Genomic DNA, 21811 nt, shown 5'->3' with positions numbered 1-21811 from the left:
TTAACTGACAATTACACGGTCGTGCAACGTTGTACCCAAACAAAATTGTTGTCCTTTATTCCCACAAATAAAGCTTTCTTTTGGTGATATTTGATCACCTCTGTGGATTTTATTTTTTGAGCTATAAACAAAAAGACTGAAAATCTTGAAAAAAAAAAAACAATAATTTTTTTACTTACTGCTATAATACAATCCAAAAAAAATCGCAATAAGCATGTATTGATTGGATTGCGCAAAAGTTAAAGCATCTACAAAATAGGGGAAAGATTTAGGGACTTTTTTTAATTGTTTTTACTAGTAATGGGGGTCAGAGATTTTTAGCACAAATATGGGGTGGCGGTGCGATGTTGGTCTATTGAGTAGGGTGGACCCACATCCCAAATTTTCAGGGAGAAATGGAAATTTGATCCTCTTAGGGGACTTAAAAGGGGACACCTACTCATAAGTAATAGAGTATAATAAAGAGTATAATAAATGTAGGTATGATTGCAAAAGTATGGGTGTTTATTGGGGTAAGAATACGGGTAAATAGGGGGTACAATAGATGAGGCATAAGGTACAGGATACAAGTTATAAACATGGAAACATGGCAATACAACATGCAAAAAGATCCACAATCATGGGACTCCAGGTGTGTATGGAGCACACACCCAGAGAGTACCCGACGCGTTTCGAGATAAACTCTTCCTCAGGGGTGTCTGATAGGGATCAGCAAGCACAGAGGTATGTCCTATTATGTTGCTTGGAGGGCATGTGTTACTGCATTGTATCCAAAGAAGCACTCAAAAGAAAGGGGGGTATGGTTGGTTAGGGGGATAAAAAGACACACCACTGGACCTCCACGGATCTTTCGCCCCCAGTCCACGTCAGGCCCGTGACACCCAAAACCCGGCGAGGTGGCCTGAGAGAGAGCTCCCCAGCAGAGGGCGCCACAGAGCCACCGTAGAAAAGAGTAATTCTAAGTATGCTCCAATCTGGAGAGGGCCGAAAGAAGGCCCTTGCAGGCAGGAGATTGCAGGTCTCCAGAGGGGGGTTTTTTGGTATTTTCTTGAGGTCCGGCCTGGTGAGCAAGTGCACTGGTCCTGTATGCTGTCCCAGACTATGTGCATCCGATTCCCTATGAGGGTAGCGGTGCCCCAGGGGGGTGATGGCAGTGTGGGAGCAGTGGAGATGAGTGCTCCAACAGGGGGTCCAGGCCGGGAGGTCCAACCTGGTGGTTGTAGCAGCGGCAAGCGGCGATGTGTGGCAGAAATCTGGAGACCTGCAATCTCCTGCCTGCAAGGGCCTTCTTTCGGCCCTCTCCAGATTGGAGCATACTTAGAATTACTCTTTTCTACGGTGGCTCTGTGGCGCCCTCTGCTGGGGAGCTCTCTCTCAGGCCGCCTCGCCGGGTTTTGGGTGTCACGGGCCTGACGTGGACTGGGGGCGAATGATCCGTGGAGGTCCAGTGGTGTCTTTTTATCCCCCTAACCAACCAGACCCCCCCTTTCTTTTGAGTGCTTCTTTGGATACAATGCAGTAACACATGCCCTCCAAGCAACATAATAGGACATACCTCTGTGCTTGCTGATCCCTATCAGACACCCCTGAGGAAGAGTTTATCTCGAAACGCGTCGGGTACTCTCTGGGTGTGTGCTCCATACACACCTGTAGTCCCATGATTGTGGATCTTTTTGCATGTTGTATTGCCATGTTTCCATGTTTATAACTTGTATCCTGTACCTTATGCCTCATCTATTGTACCCCCTATTTACCCGTATTCTTACCCCAATAAACACCCATACTTTTGCAATCATACCTACATTTATTATACTCTTTATTATACTCTATTACTTATGAGTAGGTGTCCCCTTTAAATTCCCCTAAGAGGATCAAATTTCCATTTCTCCCAGAGATTTTTAGCAGGACTGCGAAATTGCGGCAGACAAATCTGACCCTAAATGGCACTTTTTGGGAACCAGTGACACTAATACAGTGATCAGTGCTATAAAAATGTACTGATCACTGTATAACTGGCAGGGAAGGGTTTAACACTAGGGGTGATCAAGGGGTTAAGTGTGTCCTAGGGAGTTGTTTGTAACTGGGGGGGAAGTGGACTAACTGAGAGTAGAGAGAGATCGCTGTTCCTGATCACTGTCAGAACGGGGATCCACCTTGTTTACATAGGCAGATCCCCGTTCTGCCACTCTTCACCGCGACTGCGGGTGGCAGGTGGACATCAAGTCGACTGGACCCACGGGCAAACTCCCACTGCACGTGGCAGGTGTGCGCCCACAGTACCTCATGCACAGACCGGCCTACAGGTATGTCAGTTTGCACAGCCGAGCACCTTGCGGTCGGCAAGTGGTTAAAGCAGCCTTTTTCAACCAGCGTGTCTAAAAATTGCCCAAAAATGTATACCAGCCAGCAGAGGTTGATCAAGCCTGCTTTTTAATTGCACAAAGCCACAGGTTTTAATTGTTCACCATTTCAACCTCCTAGCCACTGCCAGTGTCCTAACAACTAGTGATGTCATCAGTGTTGATGAGAAGGTTGATAATTGCCTGTCAACACTGGGGTCACATTAGTTGAGTAATGGAGAGAAACTGAGGGGGAAGGGAAACACTGGAATACTAGTTGATACAAGTGTGCAAAAGTGTATTTGCTTTCGAAGAATAAATCGCCTCTAATGTTGTGTCCTATGTGTGTCGATGCTGCCGCATTAAGTAAAACTATTAGAATATTTTTTTACATTTTAGAATGGGGTGCTTTGATACTGTCTGTCACTTTAACCACTTCCTTCCCAGACCAATTTCCTGCTTTCATTGCTCTCGCACTTTGAATGATAATTGCGCAGTCATGCTACACTGTACCCAAATGAAATTTTTATCATTTTGTTCACACAAATAGAGCTTTCTTTTGGTGGTATTCACCACTTGTTTTTTTATTTTTTGCGATATAAGCGAAAAAAGAGCAAAAATTAAATAAAAAAAAAAACAATATTTTTGGGGGGCGTGGCCGGCATGGTGGACTGAGTGGACATGTTCTCTGAGAGCTCCTGGAGTATTGATTGGTAATTTATCCGTACACTGAGACTATATTCACCGGAGAGACCCCTGGTCTCTGGATGCCTTCCAGAACTCCTGGCATTCAAAAGCGGGGTAAGAAATTGAAATTTCCCCCAAATATACTGGAGGAAATCGACCCGGTCTCCTGCTCTCTGAGATCTCCTGGGTGTCATAGTAATATGGCGTCGCAAACAGACCACGAGGAGGATCTGCTAGCAGCCCCCCCGGGCTTGCCAGAGATCATGACAGCTATTACCTCTTGTCAAACGGTTATCACTGCTTGTCAGACTGCTCTGGCATCCAAGATGGAAGAGGTTCAGCTGGATGTGGGCTTGATGCGACAGAATTTTGACAAGATCAGATCCAGAGTGATGGAGGCTGAGCAGCGTGTGGGTTTGGTGGAGGATACAGTGTCAGACCATGCTGCTTCCATCCGCACACTTCAAACAAAAGTTAAAGCCCTGGAGTACAGAGCGGAGGACGCGGAAAATCGCAGCAGACGGAACAACCTCAGACTTGTGGGTCTCCCAGAGGGTGTTGAGGGGAGAACACCGACCCTGTTCACGGAAGACCTGCTGCGCTCCCTGCTGCCCTCCGCTCAACTCTCTCCTTACTTTGCCGTTGAAAGAGCCCACCGGGTCCCACCCAGGCCGGTGCCGACCAAATGTGGATATCTGATTGTTGTTCCTGTGTTCAGTATTCGTATACCGCTGGAGACGCGTGAGCTCTGTCCTTTTTCTCCTACTATGCCCAGGCCCCTCTTTCTGCACTCCACAGACTGATATTAGTTCTGGTTGTTTTCAAATTGTGGGGCTGCACTGGGTGGGCATGATTTCCCTGCTCCGTGTTAGTTATTGCCTATACTCACCTTGAAGTTTTTTGGGAGTCACTGCCCCGGCGGCCATTGTTGGCTACAGAACGGTGCCAGCGATTCTGGACACATACAGGACTGCTCTCTCTGATTTTCTCATAACCCGGTACCTTTCTTTAACCGGTTCCTGACCGGCTCCTGTACTTTTACGTTGGCAGAATGGCACGGCTGCACAAAGTAACGTACCCGTACGTTACTTTGAATTTGCCGCTGTGTGCGCCTGCTGCGATCTCCGTGAGTCGGGTCGCGGGTCCCGCGGACTCGATCGCCACTGGCATACCCGCGATTGCCTCACGGAGAGGACATAAAAATGCCATAAACTATCCCCTATTTTGTAAACGCTATAACTTTTGCGCAAACAAATCAAACGCTTATTGCGATTTTTTTTTATTTTTTATTTTTTTACCAAAAATATGTAGAAGAATACGGATCGACCTAAACTGAGGAAAAAAATGTTTTTTTATATATTTTGTGGGGATAATTATTATAGCAAAATGTAAAAAATAATGCGTTTTTTTCAAAATTGTCGCTCTTATTTTGTTTATGGCGCAAAAAATAAAAATCGCAGAGATGATCAAATACCACCAAAAGAAAGCTCTATTTGTGGGAAAAAAAGGACGTCAATTTTGTTTCGGAGCCACGTCGCACGATCGTGCAATTGTCAATTAAAGCGATGCAGTGTCGAATCGCAAAAAACGCTCTGGTCAGGAAGGGGGTAAATCCTTCCGGGGCTGAAGTGGTTAAAATTTTTTCAGGTTTTTTCTTTTTTATGTATTGCTTGTTGTAGTGGCAACTGTTCTCTAAGTATATGCCCCTGCTTAGGCAGGTGAATCTCAGTACTTTTTCTCCGGATCATAATGCTCCAATACTCAGGGTCGAGTCTCCCTATGAATATTCACGCTAGAATCCCTACCAGTTGGGATGTAGTAGACCCTGTTGCGGACACGCAACCCCAACTTTAAAGTTATAGTCTATTGACTATGGGTGGTTTGGGATTTAAGGGCGCCTCACTGTTTCGAGGTGCACGGGGTGGGGGGGAGGAGGGGGTTGGCACTTGCTGACCTGTTTTGGGAGTTTGGATGTTTCCTATGTTTCAGATTTTTTGTTGGTCTTTTATTGAAAATGTTTTTCATATACCTAACTGCTAACAGTGGTACTGCTTGCCGGAATGCTTTGCTGCAGGAGTATGGTGTTTGTGGTCTGGTGCTGCCTCCACTTGCAGAGGTGGCTCTGGATGACAGTACCCAGGAACCTGCGCCATTTTAATACCATAGTAGTGTCATGGAATGTGCAGGGTTTAAACTCTGCCGTAAAGCGTTCTCTGGTTCTTAACAATCTACGGAAACTCCGCCCACAGGTGTGTATTCTTCTGGAGACGCATCTTATGGGATCCCGGGTTTTGAGCCTAAGATGTGCCTGGGTAGGTGCTCACTACCATGCCCCTTACTCTAACTATGCTAGAGTTGTAAGTATTTTAGTGCAAAAATCCCTCCCCTTCCAGCTATTGAATGTTAAACTTGACCCGGGGGGCAGCTATGTACTCCTACATGCCTTGATTTCGGAGATCCCATTGGTGATTGTGGGCGTTTACCTCCCCCCGGCCGATATAGATGTGCTTCATGTGCTGATGCAGCAGGTTACACTTTATAATGTTGACAATGTTCTCTTCACTGGTGACTTTAATATGGCTCCCTCTCTGGGGATGGATAGACTCCATGCTTCTGGTCCTCAGCAGTCTAGTATATCTCGTTGGGCCTCCACCTTCCACATGACAGATGTTTGGAGACACTTTCATCCCTCTGATAGGGAATATACCTGCCTTTCTACCACATACCGGTCCTTGTCCCATATTGACTTGACATTTGCCTCCCCTGCTCTGCTGCATAGGGTGGAGTCCGCAGAGATCCTCTCACGGGGATTTCGGATCACGCTCCGGTATCTGTTACGATTCGGCTCTCTGATGTGGGGGGTGTGGGAGTATGGAGGCTGTCCAAATACTGGATTATGGACCCGGATATACAGGAGGAGATGCCAGAGACACTATGTGCCTTTTGGATTGATAATGCAGATTCTGCTGGGCCTCTGGTTGTGTGGGATGCCCTTAAATCATGGCTCAGGGGAATATATATAAATCGTATAGCTGCAAAGAAGCGGCAATCTGTGCAGTCTCTGAGGCATCTAGAGGCGCAGGCGAGGTTGAAAGAAGCTGAATATGTTCGGTCTCCTACCCAGGACCACTATGTGCCCTGGCAAGACACCCTGAGAGAGTTGTCCTTACTTAGAGTTGAGCTCACTAAGAAGTCTATGCTTGACAGTGCCAAGAGGGTGTTTGAATTTGGAGACAAAAACGGTAAGCTGCTGGCCTGGTTGGCCAGGGGCCAGCATACTGCGACACATATTGGTAGGCTGAGAGATCTGGATGGTTGTCCTCTGACAGCTCCAGTGGACATTAGTGCAAGGTTCCTAGATTTCTACCAGACCCTTTACTCATCCAAGGCAACCTTTCATGATTCTGAGCTACTCCATTACCTAGACCAGATCCCGCTCCCCTCCCTAGAAGCGAAGAAGCACGAAGAGTTGGATAGGGGCATCTCCCTAGAGGAAGTGCAGGAGGCAATGGGGTCTATGCAGTCCGGCAAGGCCCCAGGTCCCGATGGCATTCCCATTAAATTTTATTCGGTGTACCAGGAATTTTTGGCCCCTAAGTTTACTACCCTTTTGAAACAATCCATAGATCTAGACTCCTTGCCGGAGTCATGGTCTGAGGCGATAGTGGTTTTGGTGCCCAAACCTGGTAAGGACCCTGAAGAGTGTGCCTCCTACCGGCCTATTTCTTTAATTAACGCTGATGCTAAGCTTTTAGCAAAAATTTTAGCCCGTAGGATCAGTAAGGTAACAGAGGACCTCATCCATGTGGACCAGACTGGTTTCATGCCGGGTAAGGGCACTGATATCAATATCCGTCATCTGTTCCTAAATTTAGCCACCTCCCATAGTAACGGGGGCACTAGAGTCATAGCCTCTCTGGACGCGGAGAAGGCTTTTGGCTACGTTGAATGGGAGTATTTATGGGCGGTGTTGAAGTTTGGAGTTGGACCTAAATTCCTGCACTGGTTGAGATTGTTATATAAAACACCTAAGGCAAGAATTCGGGTAAATAACACCCTTTCGGAATTATTTTCTCCTCCAGAGGGGAGCCCGACAGGGTTGTCCTCTATCCCCCAGCCTGTTTGCGCTGGCCTTGGAGCCCCTGGCAGTTTTGGTCAGGGAAATCCAGCAGAATCGAGGGTCTGCGGGTTGGCCCTCTGGAGGAGAAAATATCGCTCTATGCGGACGACACCTTGTTATATTTGCAAGACGCGGGTGCTTCTCTACAGACTGCGCTGGAGACCTTTGATGTGTTTGGGAGATTTTCTGGAGTCCGTATTAATTGGAGCAAATCTGTCTTGTTCCCTCTTAATGCGCAATCTAGACAATCTGCAGCTCAGACCGCGTTATGCTGGGTGGATGAATTTGCGTATCTAGGAATTAGGGTTACACGGGATCCCCAGTCCTTTTAACGCCTTAATCTCCAGCCCATAGTGACACGCCTCAGAGACCACTGCTCTAGGTGGACTAAATTGCCCCTTAATCTCCTAGGGCGTATTAATATCCTGAAGATGATCTATCTTCCTAAATTTAACTATATCTTCAGGAACTGCCCTGAGTTGATACCCCAGTCTTTTTTCAAAGATCTTGATAGCTGCATTGGATCCTTTCTGTGGGGGGGATCCACCCCTCGTATAGCTAAGTCGACCCTTCAGCTTCCGGTTGACTGTGCGGGGTTGGCCTTGCCTAATCTGCTATTGTACTATTGGGCAGCCATGTTGGTCACAGTTAGGTGGTGGTTGGAGCAGTCTAGGGCCAATGAGACGATTAGACAATGAGATAGCCTTGAGGTGGCTATCGTGGGATCCCTCTGGGAACTAGGTAACCTGATATACAGGGGGGCCTCGGCGTACCCTTCTTTACCAATCCCTACTAAAGTTACCCTTGGGGTCTGGAACCTGGCTAGGAGACGCTTTCTCTCCTCCAAGCGCTGGTCCCCTTTTTGCCCGTTATGGGGAAACCCATCACTCCCACACTTTCGGTCAATCCCTGACCCACACGTTTGGGCCAGATATGACATCAAAGTTCTGAAGGATGTGATGTCGGCAGGATCTCTTAGATCTTTTCAGGAGCTGGCTAGTAGATACGACCTTCCTGCATAAATGTTATTCCGTTACCAGCAGCTACGTCACGCATTTCGAGCACAGTTCCTAACACCGCCTGATCTTGTATCGGATGTGGTTGAGGACTTACTAGCCCAGGAATCCTTAGCTAAACCTCTCTCTGCATTATATTTTACTCTCCTTAGGAAGGATTCACCAAAGATGGAAACACTTTGGACCAATTGGAAGAATGAGATTTCGACCCTAGATAGGGAAACATGGGAGGAGTGTTTCGAGGATAGTTCTAGACTAGTAATTTCTTCTAGGGACAAACTAATACAAGCAAAATTCCTTCACAGAGTATACCTCACGCCTCAGAGACTGCATAGAATATACCCGCAGAGGGCCCCGAATTGTCTGCGCTGTCAGTCTACTGATAGCACCTACATTCACATGTTTTGGGCCTGTCCTAAACTTTCCAGGTTCTGGTCTGCTGTAATGGAGGTTATTAATGTCCGTTTGCAACTTGATATACCCCTCTCACCTGAATTAGCTCTGTTGGGCATACAGGACGATGACCAGAGGCCTAGATATACTAAGTTACTTGTGTTGCTGTTGCTCTTCTATGCAAAAAAAGAGATCTTATTCTCATGTGCCCCCCACGGCAAGGGAATGGGAGAATTCAGTTAATGCTGTTTTACCCATGTACAAACTGACCTACACCTCTAGGTACCCAGAAATTCATGAGAATGTGGAAGCCTTGGACTGACCCAACTTAGGTACCTGTTCAATGCAACCTGTATACTTTCTCTCGTCTAAAAAGATGTATTAATTATTGTATTGGTTCCCCCCCCCCCCCCAATCACTACTTTAATGAACCAGATATCCTAATTTGGTGGTGTGTATTGTTTCCTATGTATATAGACTATGGATTGCCTATGTGCCCACTCTATTGTTTTCAAAACATTTTTTGTATTGTGTACAATTTCTTTTCAAATAAAGACCAACCTTGTTAAAAAAAAAAGAAAAAAAAAAACAATATTTTCTACTTTTTTGTTTTAAAAGAAATCCAATAAAATCTAATTTTGTCATAAATTTAGGCCAAAATGTACATACACACTGATCACCGGCCGGCTACAGTGATCCACTCTCCTTCTCACTGATAAGCTCCGTGTGAGGAGGAGAGCTGATTGCCTAGCAACCAACTCTCTATTTACATCACATGATGGCTGTGATTGGACACAGCCATCATGTGATCAGGAGGGCCAATCACAGAGCCCTCCTGCTGATCCGAGATGCGCCAAGATTAAAAAAAAAAAAGTGTTTGAAAGGCCGCTGCGCAATATACGGTGTGACATGAAATGACTGAAATTTTTTTCTCTACGGTCTCTGCTAAAAAAAATATAATGTGTGGGGGTTCTAAGTAATTTTCTAGCAAAAAATACAGATTTTAACTTGCAAGCAGCAAGTGTCAGAAAAAGGCTTAAGCGGAGTTCCACTCTAAAGTGGAACTTCCGCTCATCGGATGCCTCCCCCCCTCCGGTGCCTCAATTGGCACCTTTCAGGGGGGAGGGGGGTGCAGATACCTGTATATACACCCACTTCCGGGAATAGCTAGCCACAGCTAGCCGCCAGAGTGTGCAATATTGAGGACAAGCTACCTCTGCTCGCACGAGAAGCCAGGGCAGCACACCGCATCGCCCAAGAAACATATAGAGCAGAAGACACAGAAAATCGCTTACGCAGAAACAATGTCCACATTGTCGGACTCCCGGAAAAATCCGGGGGTAAAGACCCCACTACATTTGTGGAGAACTGGCTTACTGAGATTTTTGGTAGGGAAGTGCCAAGCTGACCACCCCCGCAGGGAGCTCCACCCAGATCAATGTTGGCCAAACTTCTACATAACTGTGACGGAGGCAGTATTACGCTGCGCTCGGGAACGGGCTAATATCAAAAACAATGGAATCAGGGTGTCATTTTACCCTGACCTCTCAGTTGAGGTGCAGAGAAATCAAGCAAAATTTGGGGATGTGAAGAAACGCCTGCGGGCCCTGCAGTTACCATACGCCATACTCTATCCAGCTAAACTGCGTGTGACAGCGATGGCATGTGCAGTTCTTTGATTCAGCTAGGGAGGCAGCTGCGTGGCTGGATCACAACGAACAGGCCCTGCGCCACCGTCGAGCTGATGCAGAAGGAGATTGATCCCCACACCATACCTGTGTGAAAAAGCAAGAAGGCATGCTCGACTGTTAAATTCCTCAAATTAACGAAATGCTGTTCTCTTATTCTACTTCCATGGTGCCTCTTCCTCCCATTTGTTTTATTTTTCTTCACTTGTTTGCTGGGGGACACTACATATCTATACACGCTAGGAACTCAACTGTGACTACCCTATTTGCTAATTTTCCTAAATCTTTTTTTCTTTTTGGAATGCGTAGACAATCTGTCTGCTACAACTAGGAGTGAATAGATCTGCCCTGTTGGCAGAGTTATTATGTTTGACTTTACTTTTTGGTCCTCTACTTGCTCTTACCGGCGTAAGTGTTACATGCCGGGCAAGTGGATACCTCAATACCAATGCACTACTGTTTGTTGGCATCGTTGTGCCTTGTTGCTGTCCACAGTATAGACTATCCTACAGTCCAGAGATATACACTTACCTGACTACCAGCCAACCCGATACTACAGTACTTTGCCTTTGCCCTTCCCGGATACTGTTTGCAAGGGACGGCCAGAGGCCCTACCTGGACACTGACTATGCTCCTAAGATGGCGGCACCCTATTGATCTCCTGGAATGTTAGGGGCATGATCTCCCCACTTAAATCTACAATGATATTCACGTCTGAAAAAGTTTTATCCTGCTGTTTTATGTTTTCAGGAAACGCATTTGATGGCCAAGACTAAGAGTTGCCTGAAATATTCATGGATAGGATGTGCGTACCACTCCACTCACACCTCATTTTCCAGGGGAGTTAGTGTTGTGTGGTGCACAGGTCCCTGGATTACCAGGAATATGCTGCTAAAATAGATCCTGAGGGAAGGTTTGTGTTTCTGTATTGCCGTATTGGTATTCTGAAATGTATTTTCGCTTGTGTATACATAGCTCCCCAATTTGATTCCTGGGTACTCCAGCTTTTCTTGGAATTTTTAGAGGGGAAGCCGGATCTCCCAATGCTGCTTGTGGGGGACTTTAACAGTTGGTTAGACCCTAGTCTGGACATACACCCAGCTCCGGGGGTACATGTACCACATAGGGTAACCCCCCTGGCAAGACTACTACAGGAAGTGGGCTGGCTAGATATATGGAGACACCAAAACCCTGCAGTTAAACAGTTCTCCTGCATCTCAAAGGCACTCGGGTCCCTATCCAGGATAGATTTAGTGGTGCGAAACTCTGCTATGCTCCCCTCGGTTTCAGAAATTTCCTACAAGCCCCGATGCGAGGTGCTGAAGCTATTCGGTTTTGGAGATGTGTATATCTCCAGGGTGCGTTTGCTGTATCACCACTCCCAGGCAGTTATTAGAAAGGCAGGTAGATTGCATTGGGCCGGGGCGTCCTTTATCGCCCCTGCTGTTTGCCCTGGCAATAGAACCACTGGCGATCCGGATCAGTGATAACAAGGGCATCACTGGCTTCTGCTACGGGGATAGGCAGGAGAAAGTGATGCTATATGCAGATGACACGATGATTCTGCTGGGCGATACCGAACGATCCCTGAGTGAGACGATTGATACTATTGTGTGCTTTGGGAAGTTCTCCGGTCTAAAAATTAACTGAACCAAATCAGCATTGATGCCGATAGATGTCGAACGATTACAACACGGGGACCTAGTAGGGGATATCCCAATAGCTACCTCTTTTAAATATTTGGGGATACAGGTGATCCCCGTGAATTAGGGACTACAGCCAACGTAATATCTCTCCTCTTCTGGCCAGATTTCGATCGCACGTCAAATTTTGGAATGCTCTGTGTTTGTCAGTTGAAGGCAAAGTGAACCTAATTAAAATGATTCTTATGCCCCAACTGCTATACATGCTCCATAACTCTCCAGGGGTAATCCCACTAAAAACTTTTAGGATAGTAAACACTATATTTCGCAAGCTGATTTGGAAAAACCAGCCCCCTAGGATAAAGTTAAAGCATCTGCAATGTCCTAAGGACGATGGAGGCCTTGCATTACCAAATCCATGGCTGTACTATCTAGCGTCGCAACTGCAACACTTGATAGGCACCATGGTAGCAGAGGGAGAACAGGCAGACAGAATCCCGAGTGCTTCCGAGAGTATTATGCTACATACAGTGGGTGGTAAATCCGTTCCAACTGCACTTGAGGCATTAGCCTTTGGAAAACCCCAAAAAAGCTTCCCCACATGTAACTTAATGCAGAAAATATTGAACAAATCCAGATATCTACAGGGGGCGACAGGTATCATTGAGTTCAGTCCCCTTTGGTCAAATGATTCATAACCTGAGGTGGCCAAACTACAACACACGGATAGGTGGAAAAAATATGGCATTATCTATTTGAGACAAATTATTCATAATGGTGAATTGTTGACTTTTGAAACTCTGAGGGAGATGTATAAGTTACCAACATTTATGCACTTTTATTATATACAACTCAGACATGCGTTCAAGGCCCAAACGAGCGCCTCTGAGTGGAATATGTACTCCGTACCCCTCTTCTTTCAGCTTAAGACAGCAGAGACCTCTAAGGGGTTTATCTCCCAAAGCTATAGTACATTTCTCCACCAGTACCTGCCCAAGCACCCCCTGACAGTAAAAAGAAGGTGGGAAGTGGACGTAGGCCCCCTAGACCAGTGGGAGGAGGCTCTACAGAAAGTGGCCATATGCTCCCTGAATGTGACACAAAGGCTGACACAATTATACACACTCTTGAGAGTATACTACACAACCCATTGGCTGCATAATATAGGATTGTTACCCACACCAACGTGTACTAGATGCAAACGGGATCATGGGGACCTGATACACATGTTGTGGCGCTGCCCCAAACTACACATATACTGGAAGGGGATGACGGACACCCTGAACACAGTGTTCCGGGTGTCAGTCCCATTAGACCCCAAATACTGTATACTGAATCTGTTAGATTAGCTTGAATGGGAGCATCTCACTAGACAAGCTCCCACGAGGGCCCTTTTTATGGCCCACAAAATGATAATGCTCCATTGGAAATCCGACTCGCCCCCCAATGTCAAAGAATGGATTACTACTGTAGGTAATACACTGAGGATGGAAAAAATCATTTACCAACATAGGGCGTGCTCTGGAAAATTTCAGAAGTTATGAGACCCATGGTTGTGTACACCGGGGCTTGCCCCAGATGACCTGATCATGGACGGACTTTTGAGACTAAATGTGGGCTAAATACAGATATCCTACTGCATTACTGATGGATCAGGGGCGGGAGGCAAACTATCTCGGACTTTGGTTGTATGGTGAAACGGGCTCTGGCTTCAGGATGTATGATGTATGACAATGGCGACTATGGTGAATATGAAATGCTTCCATTGTATATTGATTTGTATATAACTACTGTATATGGACTAAATGTTGATCTTTGGACTGTATGTGTTCGATTTAAAATAAAAACAGTTTTTTTGGATAAAAAAAAAAAAAATTATGACAGGTGTGTTCTGACTCCTATTTAAGATGAGTTCAAATTTGATTGCTTAATTCTGAACCCAGCTACATCCCCAGTTAGAGGGATGTGCACACTTATGCAACCGCATTATTTTAGTTTTTTATTTTTACTCAACCCCCCCCCCCCCCCAAAAAAAAAAAAGATTTCAGTTTGTTTTTCAATTGAGTTGTATAGTTTATAGGTCACATTAAAGGTGGAAACATTTCTGAAATGATTTATATTTGTCTCATTTTTTACATCACAGAAACCTGACATTTTAACAGGGGTGTGTAGACTTTTATATATATATCCACTATATGGCCAGATTGTATTCATTTAATGTGACATGTGATCTTTTTCCATTTTAGGAAGCCAAGAAAAAATCTGGAAAAAAACGTGAAGAAATAGAGAAAATTTGCATGAAAGGACAAAGCAGTAAGGTGAGCTTAAATGTAGATTAATGAAAAGGTTGATTTTATTGTTATGGTGTTTTAAGTGATAACTAAAGTAAATGTATATAATGTGTCTCTTGTGCTAATTATTTTTCTTTCAAAAGAAATCTTCTTCTATCCTATCCTTCCTTTTAGGCAGTTTTTTAATATGAAGTATTTATGATAGCTTTATGAGAACTGATTTTTTTTATTTTATTTTTTACTTTAACCTCCCTGACGGTACTCTCGAGTGTGGCTCGGGGTGGATTTTCAGCACCAAAAGCAGTAACCCCGAGCCGCACTCGAGATTGCAACGCAGGATCCAGGTACAGCAAACTTACCTTGTCCCCAGGATCCTGCAATGTCCTCCCCGCTCTGTGTGCGAGCTGTCCTCCGCTCGATCTATCACAGAGCTGAGCTCCGTTCCCTGCGAGCGTTGCGACGCACAGGAGCGGAGGATGGCGCCAAATTCAAATAGTAAAAAACACAATACATATACAGTACACTGTAATCTTACTGTATCAATTTATTTCACATCCCTTTTGTCCCTAGTGGTTTGTCCAGTGCCCTGCATGCACTTTTATATTATAAATACTGTTCTTTCTGCCTGGAAACTGGAGATTGTCCATAGAAACCAAAACTGTCCCTTTACATCAAAAGTGGTTTTAGACCAACTAGAAAACAGAGATAATAAATTAGAATCACTTGCAGAATTGAGCGACCGTGAATTGTGGGGAAATCCGTCATCAAACACTGAAAGTAATGACAGCAACCGGGATGTCTACTAGACTCTTGGACAGATTTATTCCTAAGAATTACAGGCCAACAATATAAAACCCCAAATTTCCATGCAAAATATTTGTACCGCTTTCAGCATTAAAAATATGAAGAAATCATACCGCCAGGGAGGTTAAGGGCCCATTCACAACATGTGTGTTGTGTTGGGCTGCAGTGGGCAGCTTTGTCCAGAGCAGTCTGAACACATTGACAAGACAAATTGCCTTGTGTCCTATTTGTTCATTTCACACCACTGTGTCGTGGTGACGTGAAGTAAAAGAGAGTAGGGGATGCAGTACTTGTTTTCACTGCGGCATGTCACACCTCATTGCAATGTGCTGCAATGAATACATATTAATGGAATGTAATTTTGTAACAACCCAATAAAGTAAAAAAAGAAATAACATTAAAGAGCGCAGTGGGCTGTAATTGTTGCATCTACACTGTGTTCTCCACAGTGTAACATGGGCGCTGGTGTGAATGAGCTATTCATCTTTCTTTTTGTAAAATTTGCAAAGCACAGAATTGAAAATCATATGAATGTATGAAGTTTTTATGCTCAACTCCAGACAAAACGTATGCATGGTTATTTTTAAAGTGGCGCTCCACCCAAAAAGGGAAGCTCCACTTGTCTGCCTCCTCCCTCCGCTGTCACATTTGGCACCTTTTGGGGAGAAGCGGGTACCTAATTTTGACAGGTACCCACTCCCACTTCTGGCTGACTTTAACGTGGCTCGCCCTCCATCCTCCTTCGGCAGCTGGCCCATTCATAGAGCGCAGCACTATTCGCACATACACAGTAGGAAATCGGCTGTGAAGCCACAAGTCTTCACTGTCGGTTTCCCTTAGCCAAAATGGCGGTGCCAGCACTCGAGCCAGTTCAAGTGCGGACACTACTGGATGCCTGGACAAGTAAGTTCCAGCCATTTTTTAGTCTAATAAGCAAATTATTGTGAAAACAGGACATGGGCCACTGGGGGTCATTTATCAAAGTAAAACTGTTTTGTTTTTTTTGTTTTTTTTGGTAACAAACATGGAGTGGGTCTTTTTTAACCCCTTTTTGCCTAAAGATAAAACAAATCTTAACTATAATGATACAATTGCAGCACCTATTAGTACCAAAAGATACTAATAGATACAAAAGATACGTATAAATAAACAAGTGATCCAAAATGTATAATACATAAATCGAATTATAAAAGTCCCAAAATGTATAACTTGTAAAAATCTAGTTCTTGCAAAAACACCAATGTGCTCAAAATAATCCGATGATTTTCCTCCAGTGAAGCCCTGTCACCAGTATATATCATGTCAGATAGAATACCTTGCACATAGAGGTATACCACACATAGTATAATCAGTTGGGGCTGCGTTAGAGCAAACTCCCTTTTCCCTGCTGGCAAGCGCTCCGTGAAGGAACAGCATTCTGTATAGGAACAATCAGCTGACCGGTGTCTCTCCCACAAATTCACCTGTAGGTCACCATTCCCTTCATCACATCAGGGCACCCCTGATTCCACATACAGTGCTGTGAAAAAGCATTTCCCCCCTTCCTGATTTTTTTTTTTCTTTTTTTTGCATGTTTCTCACACTTAAATAATTCAGATCATCAAACAAATTTTAATATTACACAAAGATAACCCGAGTAAATCCAAGATGCAGTTTTTAAATTATTATTTCATTCATTAACGGAAAAAAGCTGTTCAAACCTGCCTGGCCCTGTGTGAAAAGTAATTGCCCCCTCCCATGCTGAATCTTGAATGAACTGTGATTAACCTCATTTTTTGGAAAGCTGAGTTAAATTTCATTTGCCACACCCAGGCCTGATTACTGCCAGACCTATTGAATCAAGAAATCACATAAATAGAAGCTGTCTGACAAAGTGAAGCATGCTAACAGGTCACAAAAAGCCACACATCATGCCACAATCTAAAAAAAATTCAACAGATTAGAAACAAAGTAATGTACATGTAGCGGTCTAGGAAGGGTTTCAAAGCCAATTTTAAGGCAAGGGAACCACGGGGAGAGCCATTATCCCCAAATGGAGATAACTTGGAACAGTGGTGATCCTTCCTAGAATTGGCCAGCCTACAAAAATTACTCCAAGAGCATGACAACTCATCATCCAGGAGGTCATAACAGAACCAAGAAAATCATCTAAAGAACTGCAGGTATCACTTGCCTCAGGTAAGATCAGTGTTCATGATTCAGCAATAAGAAAGAGACTGGGCAAAAATGTCATCCATGGGAGAGTTCCAAGGCCAAAGTCACTGCTGACCAAAAAGAACACCGGCTCATCTCACATTTACCAAAAACATCTTTATTATCCCCAAGACTTTATGGCAAATATTCTGTGGACTGATGAAACAAAAATTTCACTTTTTGGAAGGTGTGCGTCCCATTACATCTGCCATAAAACTAATACAGCATTTCATAACAAGAACATTATACCAACAGTCAGACATGGTGGTGGTAGCGTGATGGTCTGGGGCTGTTTTGCAGCTTCAGGACCTGGATGACTTACCATAATTGATGGAACCATGAATTCTGAGCTCTACCAGAATATCCTAAAGGAGAATGTCCGGCTATCAGTTTGTGACCTCAAGCTCAAGTGCACTTGGGTTATGCAGCAGGACAATGACCCGAAACACAACAGCAAATCCACCTCCAAATGGTTCAGACAAAGCAAAATTTAGGTTTTGGAGTGGCCTAGTCAAAGCCCGGACTTAAATCCAATTGAGATGCTGTATCATGACCTTACACAGGCTGTTCATGCTGGAAAACCCTCCAGTGTGGCTGAATTAGAACAATTCTGCAAAGAAGAGTGGGCCAAAATTGCTCAAAAGCAATGTGAAAGACTCATTGCCAGTTATCGCAAACGCTTAATTGCAGTCATTGCTGCCAAGCGTGGCACAACCAGTTATTAGGTTTAGGGGGCAATTACTTTTTCGCATAAAGCCAGGCAGGTTTGGACAGCTTTTTTGCCTTAATAATTTAAACCATTGTTTAAAAACTGCATTTTGTATTTACTCAGGTTATCAGAAAGGGGGCAAATACTTTTTCACAGCATTGTATGTCACAAGATGCAAAAGGAAATTCTCAGGCCTCATGCACACTGGACGTTAAAGTAACGTTAAAAAAAGTCAGTAGCTGCAGTGAGTTTTTCAACGTTTTTGCAATAGCGTTTTTCCGCGTTAGCGTTTTTTTTTTTTAATAAAAAACATTTCTTTTTAAATTTTTTTCAATGGATCAAAAATGTTAAACGCTGGTGAGCGATTTGAGCGTTTATCAACGTTTAAGCGTTTTTACAGCTGAAAAACGTCTCTCAGAACCCACTAGTTTGGGGTTTTTTTTTTACTGCTCAAAAACTCCACTGTCCAAAACTGCTGATAACAGCCTATGTGTGCATGGACACATAGGATAACATGATGGAGAGTTTTATGACTGTAGAAAAAAACATCTACAGCCAAAAACAGCTGCTGTAAAAATGTCAAAAAACAGTGCATGAGGCCTCATAGTGTAGCAATTTGAGTTTTTCTATTAGAAAACCATAAAATAAAAAGCTGGTTAACAACACTTACATAAGTGCCTTGGCTCCCAATGAGACTGCAGCGAGCAACATCCGTGCACACAGCTACACTTACCACTGTTCCTTCTCTGAGTGCTTGTCAGCAAGGAGTAGGAAGTTTGTTCTGAAACAGCCCCAGTTGATGATACAGAATGCGGTATACCTCTACGTGCAAGGTAGATGTATACCGCACTCTATCTGGTAATTGGTAATGGGTCTTCACTGGATTTGGAATACATTGGTGTTTTGTGAGAGCTGTATTTTAGGAAGTTCTACAATTTGGGACTTTATGATTTAATTTATGGGACTTGTATTATAATTTATGGATCACTGTTCTTTATTTGTAAGATTCTTTAGGTAATAATAGACACTGCATTTGTATCTTTATAGCTCTTTGGTGGATTTGCATATATCAGTTTAGATTGCCAGCTGCCTCTGTATTAGTTGCACTAGCACAGACTTGGCTTATTCTTTAAAGCAAATCTTAATACCTGATCCCAGCCATTATTTGTGACCTCAAACCTGACAACAACCTAGATAAAGCCCTGATCCAGGTATTTTAACTCTTTTTTTACATACATCATCTTTTTTTTTTTTTTTTTTTTTTTTTTACTCTTCAGAAGAGAAACTGAGTACAGGGGTTAGATTTTAGCCAGGCTATGACAGTGATCATGTGTTCAGGAACCAGGGCTGTTTTTTTGTAGCTAATGGCTAAGAATCAGGTTGGAAAAGGCCAAATAATTCTGGCCTTTTTAGACGAAACCATGGCTCACTCACCAGAAGTGTTTTTCTGAGACAATCAGTGGCGGGTGGTGGTATATTTTTTGGGGCTGGGTGGCAAACAATCTACCAGCTACTCTGCGCCCCGAGCCTACCCTTTTTTGAAGCCTATTAGAGCCTCTGGCTTTAATCACGTGCTTCTAAAAAAGAAAAAAAACCCCATTGGAATCCATGCGCCCTGCGCCCCACATGTAGATTAAGGGACCGGACGCATGGATTGGGGGGGGGGGGGCGGCGGCGTCCCGTAGGGACGGGCCACTACTAGAGACCTTATGGTGCAATGAGAATCTGTGGTACCCTTTCCTTCTCTATATAATGTAGCAGTTGTGGGAGAATCTTCATCGGAGAAGGCCTACATTAACTCCAAGGAAATAACTCCAAGGAATTTAGCCACAAATTTGTTCACCTCGTTTTTAAACCTAAATGCCAGAATGTTCACAACTGGTTTTCCCCCCACCTTTGACAGACATTTAAAAGATCTCTGGGTGCAGGGACCACTCCCCCAGGTATAGGTGTTTGCTTAGAAAATCAAAGAATAAGCCAAAGAAGAATTGCCCGTAGTGCTCAACCTGTTTAGAGACTCCTAAAACACAGTGTGCCAGTTCGATATGCTCAGCAGGAGAGAGCTATGTCAAAAGATTTTGATAATGCTATGTGGCAGGTTAAAGCCCTTAAGCTCATTAATCATATATACAGTATCTCCGAAAAGTGAGTACACCCCTCACAGTTTTGTAAATATTTTATTATATCTTTTCATATGACAACACTTAAGAAATGACACTTTGCTGCAATGTAAAGTAGTGAGTGTACAGCTTGTAAAACAGTGTAAATTTGCTGTCCCCTCAAAATAATTTAACACACAGCCATTAATGTCTAAACCGCTGGCAACAAAAGTGAGTACACCCCTGAGTGAAAATGTCCAAATTGGGCCCAAAGTGTCAATATTTTGTGTGGCCACCATTATTTTTCAGCACTCCTCCACGACGACATCACGGAGCTCCTCCACCTTTCATTTGAGGACGTCCCACAGATGCTTGATAGGGTTTAGGTCTGGAGACATGCTTGGCCAGTACATCACCTTTACCCTCAGCTTCTTTAGCAAGGCAGTGGTCATCTTGGAGGTGTGTTTGGGGTTGGTATCATGTTGGAATACTGCCCTGCAGCTCAGTCTCCGAAGGGAGGGGATCATGCTCTGCTTCAGTATGTCACAGTACATGTTGGCATTCATGGTTCCCTCAGTGAACTGTAGCTCCCCAGTGCCTGCAGCACTCATGCAGCCCCAGACAGTGACACTCCCACCACCATGTTTGACTATAGGCAAGACACACTTGTCTTTGTACCCCTCACCTGTTGCCACCACACACACTTGACATCATCTGAACCAAATAAGTTTATCTCGGTCTCATCAAACCACAGGACATGGTTCCAGTAATCCATGTCCTCAGTAAACTGTTTTTGGGCTTTCTTGTGTGTCATCTTTAGAAGAGGCTTCCTTCTGAGACGACAGCCATGCAGACCAATTTGATGCATTGTGCGGTGTATGGTCTGAGCACTGACAGGCTGACCCCCCCACCCCTTCAACCTCTGCAGCAATGCTGGCAGCACTCATACATTTATTTCCCAAAGGCAACCTCTGCCTCAACTTCTTTGGTCGACCATGGCAAAGCCTGTTCTGAGTGGAGCCTGTCCTGTTAAACCGCTGTATGGTCTTGGCCACTGTGCTGCAGCTCAGTTTTAGGGTCTTGACAATCTTCTTATAGCCTAGGCCATCTTTATGTAGAGCAAAAATTCTTTTTTTCAGCTCCTCAGAGAGTTCTTTGCCATGAGGTGCCATGTTGAACTTCCAGTGACCAGTATGAGAGGGTGAGAGGGATAACACAGCTGCTTCCCATTCACACCTGAGACCTTGTAACACAGAGTCACATGACACCGGGAGAGAAAGTGGCTAATTGGACGGCCCAATTTGGATACTTTCACTTAGGGGTGTACTTACTTTTGTTGCCAGTGGTTTAGACAATAATTGCTGTGTGTTGAGGGGACAGCAAATTTACCCTGTTATACAAGCTGTACACTCACTACATTGTAGCAATGTGTCATTTCTTCAGCGTTGTCACATAAAAAGATATAATAAACTATTGTAACGATCTGGGGTGATTATACTCAAGTGGTGTATGCGTTTTCAGGAACACTGGTCAGTCCAGACTAGAATTTTTATGGGCGTGGCAGCCAAATTTTATTTAAATGAAACAAACTTCACAGACAGTCTTCCCTCATAGGGGGTTCCATCATCATTGTATAACAGAAAAACTTCAGCCTGGCTCACTCACTCTTACTTAGTCAAACTCCCTCCTGGAGCTTACTTGCTCAGCTGCGTGCTACTTGGTCGCTGGCCACATCTGCCTCCTGCAGACATACACACTCAGACTCCTAGATACCGCCTGCCTCTCTTTCAAGGAGCCGTCGCCACCTCAAAGCCCTCCTGACTCCTACA

General features: G+C 44.4%; 1 protein-coding gene across 8 annotated transcripts in view; it reads left to right on the top strand.

The window, feature by feature from the left end:
- CCDC9B (coiled-coil domain containing 9B) overlaps positions 1–21811 on the top strand; it is a 398828-nt gene that overhangs the window by 191561 nt on the left and 185456 nt on the right. For all 8 annotated transcript variants that reach the window (XR_012237175.1, XM_073610486.1, XM_073610484.1 and 5 more), the window contains one exon: positions 14133–14204. Coding sequence is in view for 7 of the 8 variants with exons in the window: in XM_073610486.1 (XP_073466587.1) it covers positions 14133–14204 (72 nt within the window). In the remaining variant the exon portion in view is untranslated. The remainder of the gene's footprint in view (positions 1–14132; positions 14205–21811) is intronic.

This window comes from Aquarana catesbeiana, linkage group LG13 (assembly GCF_042186555.1).
Source record: "Aquarana catesbeiana isolate 2022-GZ linkage group LG13, ASM4218655v1, whole genome shotgun sequence".
In the NCBI taxonomy this organism is placed as follows: domain Eukaryota; kingdom Metazoa; phylum Chordata; class Amphibia; order Anura; family Ranidae; genus Aquarana; species Aquarana catesbeiana.
Note: the sequence above shows the minus strand (reverse complement) of the source record. Positions and strands in the feature narration are given on the sequence as shown.